At 39.5% G+C, this 14,835-nt stretch overlaps 2 protein-coding genes across 3 annotated transcripts; one reads left to right on the top strand and one right to left on the bottom strand.

The window, feature by feature from the left end:
- Nucleotides 1-1,658: 1,658 nt before the first annotated feature.
- On the bottom strand, nucleotides 1,659-7,899 carry LOC113028348 (uncharacterized). The gene is made up of 6 exons (XM_026178546.2): nucleotides 7,657-7,899; nucleotides 7,346-7,563; nucleotides 7,041-7,232; nucleotides 3,376-3,715; nucleotides 2,992-3,209; nucleotides 1,659-2,493 (listed from the first exon to the last, which is right to left on the bottom strand). The coding sequence occupies exons 1-6, from the start codon at nucleotides 7,803-7,805 to the stop codon at nucleotides 2,282-2,284; spliced, it is 1,329 nt and encodes a 442-aa protein (XP_026034331.2). The 5' UTR covers nucleotides 7,806-7,899; the 3' UTR covers nucleotides 1,659-2,281.
- On the top strand, nucleotides 7,130-14,180 carry samd8b (sterile alpha motif domain containing 8b). 2 transcript variants are annotated; one of them, XM_080305062.1, is made up of 6 exons: nucleotides 7,130-7,262; nucleotides 9,439-10,014; nucleotides 10,544-10,639; nucleotides 10,711-10,828; nucleotides 10,905-11,055; nucleotides 12,588-14,180. In XM_080305062.1, the coding sequence occupies exons 2-6, from the start codon at nucleotides 9,458-9,460 to the stop codon at nucleotides 12,890-12,892; spliced, it is 1,227 nt and encodes a 408-aa protein (XP_080161188.1). In that variant the 5' UTR covers nucleotides 7,130-7,262; nucleotides 9,439-9,457; the 3' UTR covers nucleotides 12,893-14,180. The 2 variants fall into 2 exon arrangements, with proteins under 2 accessions (XP_080161188.1, XP_026034325.1); XM_026178540.2 differs by lacking the exon at nucleotides 7,130-7,262 and adding an exon at nucleotides 8,431-8,613.
- Nucleotides 14,181-14,835: the final 655 nt, after the last annotated feature.

Here is a 14,835-nt window from a genome sequence, read left to right as displayed (position 1 = left end):
GCGATGTGTTGAACAGATGCTGTTGATTGATTCCCTCTTTTCTGAGTTACCTAGAGACTCTACTAAAATGTTATGCTTTGCAAAACATGTTCCATTAGACATTTGGTCTACTCTGTTGTTGTAGAAGAAAAAACGTCTTACAAGAATGAGAAGTAAAGACTTGTCTCAGTGTTGTAAACATGCCCTGTTGTCATTTTACTTGACATTAAATTTATTTCTGCAACCAGACTCTCTTTTTGTTAAGACATAAAAAAACCCAACAACCTCGCTGCATTAAAAATCCCAGTTAGCAGGCTAATGAGGAGATGATGCAGCTTAGTCTATTATAAATGAAGATCACTGGATTTGGAGAAAGATAATTAAGCTATTTTCGTGCCAGCATCTGCTTTCGTTGGGCTCAAATGTCCATGAACAATATTGTGCGAAACCCTTGAGCCACCTCTCATTTTGTATTTTTCGATAGGAAAAACAAAATTGGTAAATTTATTGATACATGTATAAACATACATAGAGAGTTTGTACAATTCTAACGAGAAATGTATTTGCTATCACCATCATTTTCTTCTTTAACGCAACCTAAGTCAGATAAACTTTCTTTTAATATTTTCTTTAAGTAGTCTTCAGGAATAGTTCTCCAGCTGCTTCAAGGACATTTGAAGCTCTTCTTTGGATGTTGGCTGCCCTTTATTCTGTTCTCTGTCAAGATGATCCCGCTCTGCTTGAGGTCCAGGCTCTGAAGAGGCAGATCCGTGACTTATATTGTGTCTTTTTTCTATCCAGCTATGCTTTTACATCGGAGGTAGTGTTTTTAGGATCAGTGACATGCTGATGGTAATATTGATAATATTGGCTGAAATGCAGACACTCACTGTTGTTGTTCTCTCCTGACCTCCTCTATAAATACTGATGATTAAATAATAATCACTCCATTAGACCTGTTGCAGCTCATATCAGTCCAGTTCTTGTGTAATTTGGCATAACCAAGTCTTTTCTGCTTGTTTTCATCTCTTAAGAATAGTTTCTTGACAGCTACCCTTCAACTAAGACCTGAGACATGGCTTTCAGATACTGTTCATCTCATGTAGATACGTGCCTGCCACTTTTTTCACCTCACTTAATCACATTTTTAAGCACACACTGCACACAGTGCTCAGATTTGTCAAGTTTTTGGCTAACAGTCCCCTGGGAGACACCTTGTTGGTGCAAAACTTTTATATCTGTCAAAATGTGCCAGAATCAACTAAAGAAATGGGAACTGGCTGTTTAGTTTTGCAACAGGCTGCTAGTAACACAGTGCCTAACCCCCCCCAAAAATACTTTCTTCTGAAAATGGTCAGGTTCAGTGACTGAAAATGAATGAAAAAGCAGCCAATGCCCTCTCTCTTCAGAAAGCCTGGAGAATGATTGTTTGATCCAGAATATAAAAAATGTGAGGTAGTTCAACGCTAACATGCTGTAGTATTCAAGTATTATCATATTACTATCAGACCTAAAGTTTCACGCTTATTGACAACAGCTAGCACGCTATTAGGATTTACCATATACCAGCGGTCCCCAACCTTTTTTTATGCCTAAGACCGGTTTATGTCCGACAATATTTTCACGGACCGGCCTTTAAGGTGTCGCGGATAAATACAACAAAATAAAACCAGTACCGATACCAAAAAAAGAATATTTATTCATAACACACGGGAAAAGATCCAGGGAAACTGAGTTAACGATAAAAACTGATAAAAACCCTGAGAACCATAAATTTCACACCTGAGCCTCAACTCTCACGGCCCGGTACCAAACAACTCACGGGTTGGGGACCGCGGGCATATACAATACGATGTCGGTATGCTAACATTAGCATGTTTATTTGCTACTCTTTAGCTTGTAATCATGTAGCATGTAATCTTTATGAGCCTGTATAGGCCTATGTTAACATTTGAAAATCTCCTTTAATATGAAACTTTGCTATCTATCTATCTATCTATCTATCTATCTATCTATCTATCTATCTATCTATCTATCTATCTATCTATCTATCTATCTATCTATCTATCTATCTATCTATCTATCTGAGCTTGTTTAGAATGGTGAACCTCATCATAATAAAAGTAAAGACTAATGAGTGTACAGAGTTGAGTCGACAGAAATTCACTCAGTCGAACCAAATTTCACGATGATGTGTCTAAACGTTTCAGTCTGGACGGTTGCACCGACAGACTGGCTGGCATCGTTATTCCCAGAAACCACCTCGTGGCTTTGTGGCTGAAGATGTAAATGCCTCTTTTCACTACAGGATCCGACATGTTTTCTTTTTCTTTGTCAGTTGAAGATCCAGATCCAACAGCAAAGCCAGGAAATTTCTGTTGGGGTAGATGGCTCTTTTCTGGATCAGCTTCTGCAGAGCCTGTTTGAGTGGGAGATGATGGTAGATCATGAGGTATGCCAAAACCAAGGTCGATGACCGGCTCATTCCCATGATGCAGTGCACCAGAACTTTCCCTGAAGAACAGGCAAGATGAAGGGAGGGATGTGAAGAAAGGATTAGCGAGAAGCCTCAGACTTATTAATATCATACATGACTGCCCGTCTCACGCTGTGGTCTTTCTTTTTCCCTGCTGCGAGCTAAAAATAGTGCCTACAATTCACTCTTTGTTCATTTAAGGTCCCTTTGCAGACTGGGCCCAACTGTCTCCTTAATCCCAACCTGTCCGCTGCTTGATAGCTTCTTTGAAAAGAGCCATGGTCACATTATATACCTAAATTCTGCAAGGTAAGACTCTTATTATTACAGCTGGCTGAAAATACACTTAAAGCTGTCTTACATTGTGCTGACAGGTGACATTGAAAGGACAGCGTGGTGGGAGAATTTGAGTGGAATGAGTGGGTTTACTGTAATAAGGATTTGCAGAGTTAAATAAAAGATGTGATATACAGGGATTTGAGAAAGGAAAACTGTAGCACTTGTAATACTATATTAAAAGCCTCAAGCAGTCTTACCATCAGGTGACTTCAGAGCTTTGTGAATGAAATCGGCTGCAGGCTGAAAGTAAACATCCAGATCAAAGTGTGTCGAGTCATCTGCTGGAATGCCACAATACACAAAGTCGTTGCCATAAAAGCTTTGGTTCCCTATGCTGCCTCGCTTGGAGTGAGCAGCGTTTAATACATGAGTTATACCTAATTTCAGCAAGGCAGCCTTGTTTTGGGCTACTGCCCTAGCAAGACAAAGAGACAGAAAGAGGTTCAAGACTTATGGGAACTCTACGCATCACAGCACAATGATTTTTATGCCAGAATGAAACAATACGTGGAAGCAGTTATGTCAAAGAAAACAGCCTTTGCAAGGCAACCGAATCATCTGAAATAAAAGTACATACTTACACATTTCCTATGTATATGTTCGGCCACACTTCGTCAATTTGATTGAGGTGCAGCTTGCAAGAGTCCAAAAGCTTCTGCAAATCCTTCACACTTAGATATTCTTTTCTCTTGCTTCTCAGCGCTGACATTTTAAAATCCAAATCCCTTGTCTTGGATCGATCACTGGTCCAAATGTTTGTTGTTTTAAAGCGGTTCCCCGTCTTTCTCCGGCTCAAGATGATGTGTACGAGCAGGTGTTTATCTGCTATCACTGGACAGTTACCCAATTTAGTACATAACCTAGCGTGTAGTCTTACTCCTGCAGAGGGCAGAACAACAAACACTGCAGCCGGGGCTTGTACTTTTCACACCACGGCGGGACTGAGATTTAATAAGCCTCAAACAGATGAATCATGCCATAAACGAGCAATAACTAAATGTAATTATGGGCAAAATGTTTGAGTGAAGTGATTATGCTGTGTGACAGAAAGTCCAGTGTAATTTGGCAGTTATAGAAGAGAAAGAGGGTAACAGCTTCATGCAGCTAGTTTACGCTCTGACACAAATATCATGTGAAAGCAAAATGGAAATTTAAAAAAAAAAGAGAGAGAAAAGAGCTTTGCTGTGGGCTGTTCATGACATTAAACAGCCTCTCATACTGTGCAAATGTCTATTTTAACTCCTCTATTATGTTGCAGGTCAATTTCACCCATTTTAGCTTTAAAAAACTAATTAACTTCTCCCTCGCACCATGAAATGTAATGACTTTTCTTCATTCGGAGTCATGAATGTGTATGTAAAATGTGGGTGCAGTGGCGTGTTGTTGAATACCAGTACCAATGTTGGATGCAGAATCAGTCAATAAATGTCTCCGGGTCATTTTTAACCTGGAGACGGTTATTGATTGATAATTCAAAGTGCTGCTTCTCCTTGTTGAAGACTCTAGAGTGGTGTGAAAATGTGGGGGGGAATCCAGCTGAATATGTATGTGAAACTTTAAGAATGTGATCCATAAATGCTAGAGAAAGAGTAGTTTGACAAGCATGGTGCGATTGTGCGTTTGTTCCCCTTTGAGCTTTCTGGTTGAGAAGCTCTTTTACAACCATTTTAAGAATAGTTATTCTCTACAAGAGACACTTAAGAATGAGCTCCAGACAATTTACCAGACACTAAAAATTAGCTTTTGTTCTCGAGAACAGCGGTAATGTAGAGGGAGATGTTTCTGAGCCGTTGGTGATTCAGGATATCTGTGAAGAGGATTCTTCTTGCTAAGAGACCATTGAAATCAAAAGACTGTCAGGCTGCATAGTCACTTTCGTCGGAGGAAACCCAAAGCACATTGTCACATTCCAAAGACCTGTGTTATCTGAAAAAGTTCCCCAGCCTGCTAGGTTTTGATGCACACAGCCATCACCAGCGGGGATGGAGGGAGCCCATTATACCTGAGACTCGGAGGCAAGGTTGAATCTTTATTTATTTTTTTCTTTCTTCTAATGTGCAAAAAAGTTAGGTGTGCAAAATTCTGAACAGATTTCCCCATTATCAGCTGCAAGGAATGTGATACATGCTGAAGAGACACGGGAAGGCTGCTGTGCTTTGTCTCGTTAATAAGATAATGAAACCGCCACCACTTGCTGGAAATGCCAGAAAATAAAACCTTGATCCTGCTAACACTTGGTTTTAAGATGTGTGTGTGTTTTTTTTAATGTGATAACAATGGAAATTCATCTGCTAAAATCTCTTGTGAGGTTTTCCAGGATGCATTTAACCAGGGTCCTTTCATCATGTGTCCACATATGCCCTTGACAGGGATGCCATGTAGGAAAATGTGCCATTAGCAAAGGATTTAGTGTTCCTTTTTTGTCTTGTCCTTTGACATTTTGCATCACTATGACTTGCTAATCTTAACAGTGTTTTTGTTTATTTATCATTCCTTAGCTAGCTTAGCAAGTCAGGAGTGTGGCAACAGACCAACATAATGTCTGTGCAGTGGCTCTTTGACCTTCTAGTGGCAATAAAAGTGAAGCTATCCTTATTAGCTGAATCCTCATGTTGGTGTTGTTTCTACATTATCATAACAGTGTTGGTTAAGGATCAACATTGTCTGCACATTCAGTTAGCATAAGCCAAGAAGTTGCTAATGCTGTTAAAAACTGTTACTAGCAAACCAACATGAGTAACCGAAAGCAAAGTTACCCTTATTAGCTGAAAGGTTTCACTTTCTAAAATAAAACCTGTTGTTGTTTCTATAGATGATTGTCAGGTCTAGATAGGTCTTGTATAGCATTTTAACATCATTAGCGAAGAAGTTAGCTAATGCTGTTAAAAATTGTTACTGGCAAACCAACATGAGTAACCGAAAGCAAAGTTACCCTTATTAGCTGAAAGGTTTCACTTTCTAAAATAAAACCTGTTGTTGTTTCTATAGATGATTGTCAGGTCTAGATAGGTCTTGTATCGCCCAGACTGAGCATTCAGTTAGCATTTTAACATCATTAGCGAAGAAGTTAGCTAATGCTGTTAAAAAATGTTGCTAGCAAACCAACATGAGTAACCTAAATTTGCCGGGAAACATATATATCTATACATATATTATATAAATTAAACACTTGGACGGCTTACCATTTGATTCAGGAGTGACTTTTATATTATTAAAAAATCACCATGACCATCTTATATAATGTTTTACTTTTATAGTATTCCATTTGTGCCAACAAATAATGATTATGATTTAATTTATTAGTATTATTATTAGTGGAACTGATTAAAACAATCAGCTGGAGATTTGAAGACAGAAGCAACAACTTTAAATGAAGAACACATTCAAAGATAGAGTATAGACAGGATCAAAGAGCCTCATGATGATCAAGTTCATCACCTTGGTCCAATATGTAAGCATTGCTACAGTCACGAATGTCTCATCTGTAGATAACAGATGATAATGTTAATCTGTTGTTTACAGGTACTTAGTCATGAAGCACCACTTGAGAAGAACTGTGGATTTGACCTGATGACATTAGTTCATGAGAGTCAACAATAAAAAGTTCCTGAGGGGATCACAGTGTCTGGACAAATTTCGGTTCAATTCATCCAATAATTTTTGGAGACATTTTACCCCAAATCACAATTGTGGTAACAAAATAAAATTTAGGACATCTGCAAGAGAACTGCTAATATACTGATAAAAAAAGGCTTCCATGGTGTACTGGTTATGTTGTTTCAAAAGAAAAGTTTTATGTAAGTTTTTGTACTTACCAAGAAACCCCCCCCCCCCCCCCACCCCCCCAAAAAAATGAATAGGTTTAAAATGAAAACACACTGCAGATTAATTTCACCTGCAGCACATTGGATAAAAGCTTCTTCAACACAACACTAAGGTTAAATAAAAACAATATCTCATATTCAGTCCCTTAAATTGATTCTGCCCAGAGGAGAGTTCATTACATTGATCTCCTATTAAGACGCGGGTCGATATTATATAGAGATGCCGCATAATTCACATCAAACACAGCGCCAGAGTTGTGGGGGAAATACATTTGATTAGATTCCATTCCTGAAACAAACTGATTAAAGTCAAAGCACAGCATTTCCTTCAACTGACACAGTCATCAAGTCTCTCATTTGTCTGGAGAAAAAGCTGTTTTGAGGTTATGTGCATTTGAAGATCTTTATTTTTTGAAGCGGTCATGAAGTCTTTTGCAGTTTCATATCCAAAGCACGAAGCTGTTTAAGGAATCCTCTGTTTGGGAAGATCCACCTGCGCTCTTTGACCTTATTGATTGCATCTAGGAGCGTGTAATTGTGGTGGATCATTAGGTAGGCCAGGACGATGGAGGCAGACCTGCTCATGCCAACAGCACAGTGGACGAGAACTCGACCTGGAGAGGAAGGAGAAGAAAAATATCACGGTGAGCATAAAGCATGTGGTCGATAAGGGATGAGACGAGTGAGAGGTCGGCGGAGGCTGACATTAAACATGATGGGTATTTACCACTTGTCGTGTCAAGTGCGTTATGAATATACTCAGCAGAGGGAAAGAAATATCGAGAGAGGTCAAAAGACGGTGAGTCATCTGCAGGCACTCCATAATAATCCACGGTGGATCCATAGAAGTAGTGACTCCCCTGACAGTGCGTCTTCCCATGAGCTGCATTCACAACATGGGTGATTCCCAGCTTCCACAGACTGTAGCGATCATTAGCCACTGACCTACAAAGAAAAAAGCAATCAGTCTTTCTAACTGGTAATTGATCTAGGCTGATTATGTTGTATAAGCCATCAAGAACAATTTTAAAGACTTACATATCTCCAATGAACAGGTTAGGCCAAACTTCATCAACATGATTACCAAACCTTTTACCTCCATACAAAATCTTCTCAAGGTCTTTCACAGAAGGAGAGGCAGGAGAAGCTGCACTATTTTCCTGCAGATTGTTCATTGTTGACCACATGCATATCCCTATGTATGATTTATTCTCTCAACATTTATTTTCAAACTGTTAAACCTTCACTGAGACCACGCTGGCAGCCACAGACAAGGACAGGTGTTGCTGTTCTAAAATTAAAACAGTGACCTACCTTACTCTGAATGTAGGCCAGCTGTACATCTCTAAATGTTTTTTTTAAAGTACATTTTATGTCAACTCATAATTTCTAATTTTATCAGTTGCAAAAATACATATAGTTGTGGCCAGAAGTTTACACTCATCATGCTCATTATTGTCATTGTCCTTTGGGGTTTTGAATGATTTCTTTAAAGTGTTCTTTTTTCACGGTGGAATGATTGTACAGCATGCATTTTAATTAATTAAAAAACGAGAATTGAGGACACATGTTTGAATCTATTTTGGATATTATCTAATCCACAGAGTGCCACATGTATAGAAACTGGGGTATAAATACACCCCAACTAATTTTGGTTTAATGTCTCCTAGCAAATAACTACAACTCTATTTAATGTTTTTGGTCATACGATTTCACACGTAAGAACGGTGTAGTACCACCTGTTCACCATAGAGTGTCACTGTTTCACTGTTGTTCCGCGTTTTCTTTTAGCGTGCGCCGCTATTCTGGACATTACCGCCTTGTGTTGTCAACAGGACTCCTAGCTAGCGCAAAGCCTGGGCGTAATGATGTCCAGCAAACTCGTGTCACTAAAGCAAATGCTAATAAGATTTCTTCTGATTCTTGTGAGATGTCACTTCGTTAGTTAGCCGGAGAGATATATTCTGTGTCATCTTCTGTTACATCTCAGAGCTGGTGAGTGACCGCAAAGCACACGCATTGATTGAGCTAGCACCAGTGAGCTAGCAGTCTTTAGTATTAAGCTGAGTTAGCCCCGTGGGCAGGGGTGCATGTGGATGCTTTCACGTTTATCTCTGGCGTATTTGTCTTTACATACTAATAGGCCAGATAGTTGCCTGACAAAATACTGAGATAAGTTAACTTCGGAGTATACAAAGAGCTTCTAAGCCCGATTTAAATGCTAGCCAGTGATATATTTAAATGGGTTAAATATATGGGTTATTGCAGGTCGACTGTAGTTGCTGGACTGTTTATTTAAATTATTTTTTATCAAAAAACACAGAAATGTGTTGCTTTCTTGTCAGTCCAAGGAGCAGACTGTTGAGGCAGCGTTTATTTCGGTTAATAATGAAGTTAGAAATAGTCATAATGTCTTTTAATGTGACTAGGACAATAATACCTTAGGATTTAATTGACTGTTTGGCCTGGGATAACATGTAGCTGCTCCTTCACTTACATTGTAGGGTGTGGTTTCCATTGTGCCATAGGAAATCCTTGCCAGTACTTGCGTCATATAACTGCATAAGTTGTGATTACCCAGATTTCCTGTGTAACTCAGGATTTGTCTTAAATTTGTTTATCACCTATAATTTTGTCACAAAATGGATGTATTTTCTGTCTGCGCAGCAGTCTTGCATAGTGTCTTTAAAGTTACTACTGCTGATTCAGAGCAAATAAACTGTGCCTTAAACTAATCCTGAATATTATTTTGCATGGTGTTTTGGAAGCCAATAAGGAACTGATACTGCTGAACTTAAATGTGGCTGTTCTTCTTTTTAGCCTTTGGTGTCAGGAGGAAATGACCCAGCTGAGTGTCCGTCGTTGGACACCTAAGCACGTTGCCAAGTGGTTGAAGGAAGAGGGCTTCTGCGACTATGTGGACCTGCTGTGCAACAAGCACCGGCTGGATGGCACCAGTCTGCTTGCCCTCAGTGAGTACGACCTCCGCTCGCCGCCACTGGAGCTCAAGGTGCTGGGGGACATCAAGCGGCTAATGGTCTCCATTCGGAAACTTCAGAAACAGAACATTGATTTATTGGAGGAGCTGGGTCTTCCCTATGATGGCCACTCTCCCACCGGTTCCGGAGGCAGTTTGGACTGGTTGTGTAACGGAGACCCGGGGAGAGACTGCGACAGCACTGACACGGCACCAGTGGGAGAGGAGTATCACCAGTACACTAATGGAAAGTACAAGCAGCAGATGCGGCGCCTCGATCCCGAGTACTGGAAGACAGTGCTTAGCTCTGTCTATGTGGTGTTTGTGTTTGGGTTTACATCCTTCGTCATGGTCATTGTGCACGAGAGGGTCCCTGACATGCGCACATACCCTCCGCTCCCAGATATTTTTCTAGACAGGTGGGTGTGATCGCTCACAAGAGCTTTCTTAAATTTTCTTACAACCAAAACGTTAATCACCTCTGAAATATTACAAACGATGATGTTTGAGTATCACACCAAATCGCTGACATTATAACTGCCCTAATTCCTTATGGCGTGTTTCTATTATTGTCCTCATATACTCCTGATGTGCTCGCTGAGGTTCAAAAAGACCTTCGAGGATTGTTTATAAGGTGACCTACTTTTGTTTATGACCAGCTTTGGGCTTTTCATGAAATGAAAACTTACCAGGAGAGATTATTTCAAGGAATTTCCAGTGTGTGTTTGGCAAGACACTGAGGCAAATTATTCAGGCTAGTTAATTATCTCCAAAAGAGATATCTTGGGAGATAACATCTATATGCATTGAAATGATTTATTAAAACTAATATACCAAAACACCAAACTAATTTTTCTGTCATGTTTGTTGTAAGATGTTAAGCAACATCAGCTATAAATGCTCACTTTCAATCTGTTATTTCAGCACTGATGTTGTCCTTTTCCGCAGTGTGCCTAGAATACCCTGGGCATTCGCCATGGCCGAGGCATGTGGAGTGATCCTCTGTAACATCTGGATGCTGGTTCTGCTGCTCCATAAACACAGGTCAGTAGGTGCTCTGAACGATCCCAGGAGCCTGTCAGTAGCACAGGAAACTCACATTTCACTACTTCTAGGTCCATTCTCTTGCGGCGGATGTGCAGCCTCATGGGGACGGTGTTCATGCTGCGCTGTATCACCATGTTTGTCACTTCCCTGTCTGTTCCAGGACAGCACCTGCAGTGTTCAGGAAAGGTAACGCATCTTTTTTCTCTTTTTCTCATGTATCAGATCTCTTTGCAAGATTAGAGTATTGCCTGTTTCCTTCTAGATGTACGGCGACATGTGGGCCAAACTACAGCGAGCTGTGGCCATCTGGAGCGGTTTTGGGATGACACTGACAGGGGTTCACACATGTGGCGACTACATGTTCAGTGGCCACACTGTGGTCCTTACCATGCTCAACTTCTTTGTCACAGAATGTGAGTAGCTTCTGTTTCTGTTTTCTGTGAGGAGGAAAACACACTTGTGCTAAGATGAGTTGAAAAGGCCTTGGAATAAGTTGGAATTATAATTGGAAAATGATCAATGATTTCAAAACTAATCCCTAAAACCCCTCATTTTGTAAGTAAATAAACATTTTAGACATTAACTAACACATGTGAGAGAATTTGTATGTTTCCAGGTTAATGGATTCCAAACCATATTAGTCCATTAGCCAACAGCTAACTGATCTAATTTATTTGAAGAGTTTCAGTCAGGTGTCAGAACTCATCACAGTACACAATAAGGCATAAATGAAGGTCACAAATGATCATCTTATGGCTTCTGACAGTGAACTTATTTCTGTGCTTATCCTGCTAAATGTCAGTGCAGTTTTCGATACTACCGACAGCAATATTTTATTACAGCGATTACACCATGCTAGAGGAATTAAAAATGCTGCATTGCAGTGGTTGGACTCATATCTACCTAATAGACACCAATTTGTTCATGTAAAATGGGGAATCTTCTTCACGCAATAAGGTAAATTATGGAGTTCCACAGGGCTTTGTGCTGGGGCCAATTCTATTTACATTATACATGCTTCCCTTAGGCAGTATCATTCGAAGCATAACATACATTTTTGTTGCTGTGCAGTTGATGCCCAGCTTTATTTATCCACAAAGCCAGATATGACACACCACTTAGTTAAACTTAAGGAATGTCTTACAGACATAAAGACCTGGGTGACCTCAAATTTCTTGCTTCTAAATTCAGATAAAACTGAGGTTATTGAACTTGGCCCTTACCTTCTATAAATCCTGTTAAACATGCTGTCATATTAGATGCTTGCTCTGGGTGGCAGTACCTTGGCCAACAGTAACACTGTGTGGAAACTTGGGAGTCAGGTTTACCATGATATGACCTTAAATGTGCATATATGTTCAAGGAATGCATAGGGCGGGTGAATTGGTCCTATATAATTAAAACTTGATTTAAAAAAAATTATTGTTGCTTTATTAATTTCAATCCAAGTCTAAAGAGCACTATTATTATGTACACAGTACAATAAACCCTATAGTGGTAGTAAATGATAAAGCAGACATAGATTAGCCATATTTGGAGAAGGTGTCCCTATGTTGCCACCCAGTGTCCGCTACTGGTACTGCAAGTATTTCTTGAAAATTAATAATAAACCTATTATAGTTGTTTCCATTGAAATATTTTTAGTCTTTGATTCTGCTAGAGAAACTTTGTATGATTCATCCTCAGTTCCAGTGTCTGTAGCAAGCCATTTCAGCTCCTCCTCCTGTAGAGCCACCCTTCTTTCTTTCTGATTTAAACAAAAAGCTTGAATAGCAGGTAGGAGTGTCTGAGAGCTTTGTGCCTGAGATGAGCCACAAGCAGAAAAAATATTTTTACATTAAATATGTGAATGAAAATAACTTTAACAGACTTAACAATGTGCCACATTTTAGAATGGAATCACATAAAATGCTCAGTAACGCTCTTCCGTCTTTGATTTACACAGACACTCCAAGAAGTTGGAATTTTATCCACACTTTGTCCTGGGTGCTCAACCTCTTCGGCATCTTCTTCATCCTGGCTGCGCATGAACACTACTCCATTGACGTGTTCATAGCCTTCTACATCACTACCAGACTCTTCCTGTACTACCACACCCTAGCTAACACTCGGGCCTACCAGCAGAGCCGGAGAGCTCGCATCTGGTTCCCCATGTTCTCCTTCTTTGAGTGCAATGTCAACGGGCCGGTCCCCAACGAGTACTGCTGGCCTTTTTCTAGACCTGCTGTGCTAAAGAGGCTGATCGGATAATAAGCAGCCTGCAGCAGTACTGTTAGACACAGACAGTGTTCTTTCGTCTGCTTTGTCAAGTTGCCAACTGAGGCGGTGTGCGAAAAAGACGCCTAATATGAGCCGCACAAAGCCTGATGGAATACACAGAGCCATATCCTTTTACATTTTAGGATTTAGCTCCTAACCTGCTTTTATTGTCTTTTTTTAAACAAAAAAACCTGCAGAGTTTCTAAAAGGCCCCATCCCAGTTTGATTTTACAATACAATGACATCTGTTACAGACTGTTTGGATAGCAAGAAAATTATGAAATAAATTCTCATTTAAAAATGCATCTAAACCTTTACAGGAAACTGTGCAATTAAGATATCTGGATCTGGATTCTTGAGTTTTTCCTCATATCCCACATTTGAGTTTTAAAAAACGATGTATGTATGTATCTGTATGGACCACTGTTAAAGCAATATGTATAGATTCATATTATGTTATATAGAAAAACATAATTTGTCATCATGTTTGTTCAATTTTCTGCATTCCTTTATAACACGCTGACATTTTGACAGCATTACTAAAGACTGAAACAGAAATTCATGGCTCCTTTTCAGATAAACGACATACACCGAATCTTGTGTCTTTACTCATGACATCGCCTGCTATTTCCTAGAAAATATGCATTTAAGGAAATGACATTATCAGCCAAAAAAGTTAGAATAAAGTTTTATCCAGCTGTCTTAAACATAGTTCCATTTGCCAATTACCTGGAGTGTTACTGTGATACATTTCTCTGTGAAGAATTATTCCAAACTGCTCATGTTTACTGTTGAATATATGTATAGGTTTTTTAAGAAGTCCACATTCAGTGTAAACTACTAGACTTAGACCAAGTGCAACAACCTTTTCTTGATATTAATTCTTTGATGTTAATATGTAGTAAACAGATGCTGAAATTTGTATTTGTTTAGATTAATTTATTCCATTTTATAAATGTCAATAGGTATTTTTATATTCTGTGTACAAGGTTGCAGCAATGTGCACATAGAGAATTATGTTTACAGTTGCTTCAAACTCTGTATTCGTTGGAAACACGTGTTATTTAATTTACATATTCCAGCTTGTCCTGTACATTTCATTGAGAGAATCGTAAAAGATCATCGTCATTGCAGCATGTTAGAAACATGACTCTGAGTGGAGTTAACAGTCTTAACACATCCCTTCACTGAAGAAGTAGGATGTGTTTATGTGCTACTGTAGAGCCATTAAACTTCTTGTCCCAACAGTCATTTCCATCAATAAAGAGCTGAAACAGGAGTTTCCTTTCCTTTTTTATTTATCTATTTATTTTGCCCCACTTGCTGTACGACCACCTGGGGAATGCGCGCTGTTGCCAGAGCTTAAGAGCAATCATTTGGAAAATTGACAGGCTGAGTTAAATGTGTATTTTATTGTTACAGGCCACTGCTTTAGGTATTAAAGAGCGACTTGTGTTGACATGGTGGCAACCTGAAGTATACTGCGCCCACAGACAGGAATCTAGCCTAACACAATTTTCCTCTAATTTCCTACACCAAGCTTGATTGGCAGGGTGCCCTTACTCCAGGGCAACTTGGGTTCAACATCGTTTTCAATACAGTCATGTTACAGTCAACATTTTAATTTGTAAAGATAAAACTCAGTGGCCCGTGAGCCACCATGGGCTCCAAATGACAAAGTGGCAAATTACAAAAAACATTCAAGAAACTCCGAGAAGGGCCCAGACCCGCAAAAAACAAAGCATATGCTGAGCGCTTACTGAACAGGGATAAAACCAAATAACCCCCTTTAAACCCCAACAGCCTTCAGATGGTATTTATTCACTCGCCCTGGAATGATTAATACTGTGTCACGAATATAACAAGACCCACAATGCTGATAAAAACATGCTCCTAAAGTCTGTAATCAGTAGTGAGTAACAAAAGTCCTTGAA

Source organism: Astatotilapia calliptera, chromosome 8, assembly GCF_964374335.1.
Source record: "Astatotilapia calliptera chromosome 8, fAstCal68.1, whole genome shotgun sequence".
Classification (NCBI taxonomy): domain Eukaryota; kingdom Metazoa; phylum Chordata; class Actinopteri; order Cichliformes; family Cichlidae; genus Astatotilapia; species Astatotilapia calliptera.
The sequence above is the reverse complement of the archived record's forward strand: the minus strand, read 5'-3'. Positions and strand labels throughout refer to the sequence as shown.

Bases quoted from the DNA above. Each gene is read 5' to 3' on its own strand.
- LOC113028348 (XM_026178546.2), bottom strand. From the start codon at position 7,805: ATGTGGTCAACAATGAACAATCTGCAGGAAAATAGTGCAGCTTCTCCT. The intron at 7,564-7,656 runs GTAAGTCTTTAA...TTTTCTTTGTAG, and splicing joins AACCTGTTCATTGGAGATAT to GTCAGTGGCTAATGATCGCT. The intron at 2,494-2,991 runs GTAAGACTGCTT...CCTGTTCTTCAG, and splicing joins AGCTCTGAAGTCACCTGATG to GGAAAGTTCTGGTGCACTGC.
- samd8b (XM_080305062.1), top strand. From the start codon at position 9,458: ATGACCCAGCTGAGTGTCCGTCGTTGGACACCTAAGCACGTTGCCAAG. The intron at 10,640-10,710 runs GTCAGTAGGTGC...CACTACTTCTAG, and splicing joins CTGCTGCTCCATAAACACAG to GTCCATTCTCTTGCGGCGGA. The intron at 10,829-10,904 runs GTAACGCATCTT...GTTTCCTTCTAG, and splicing joins ACCTGCAGTGTTCAGGAAAG to ATGTACGGCGACATGTGGGC.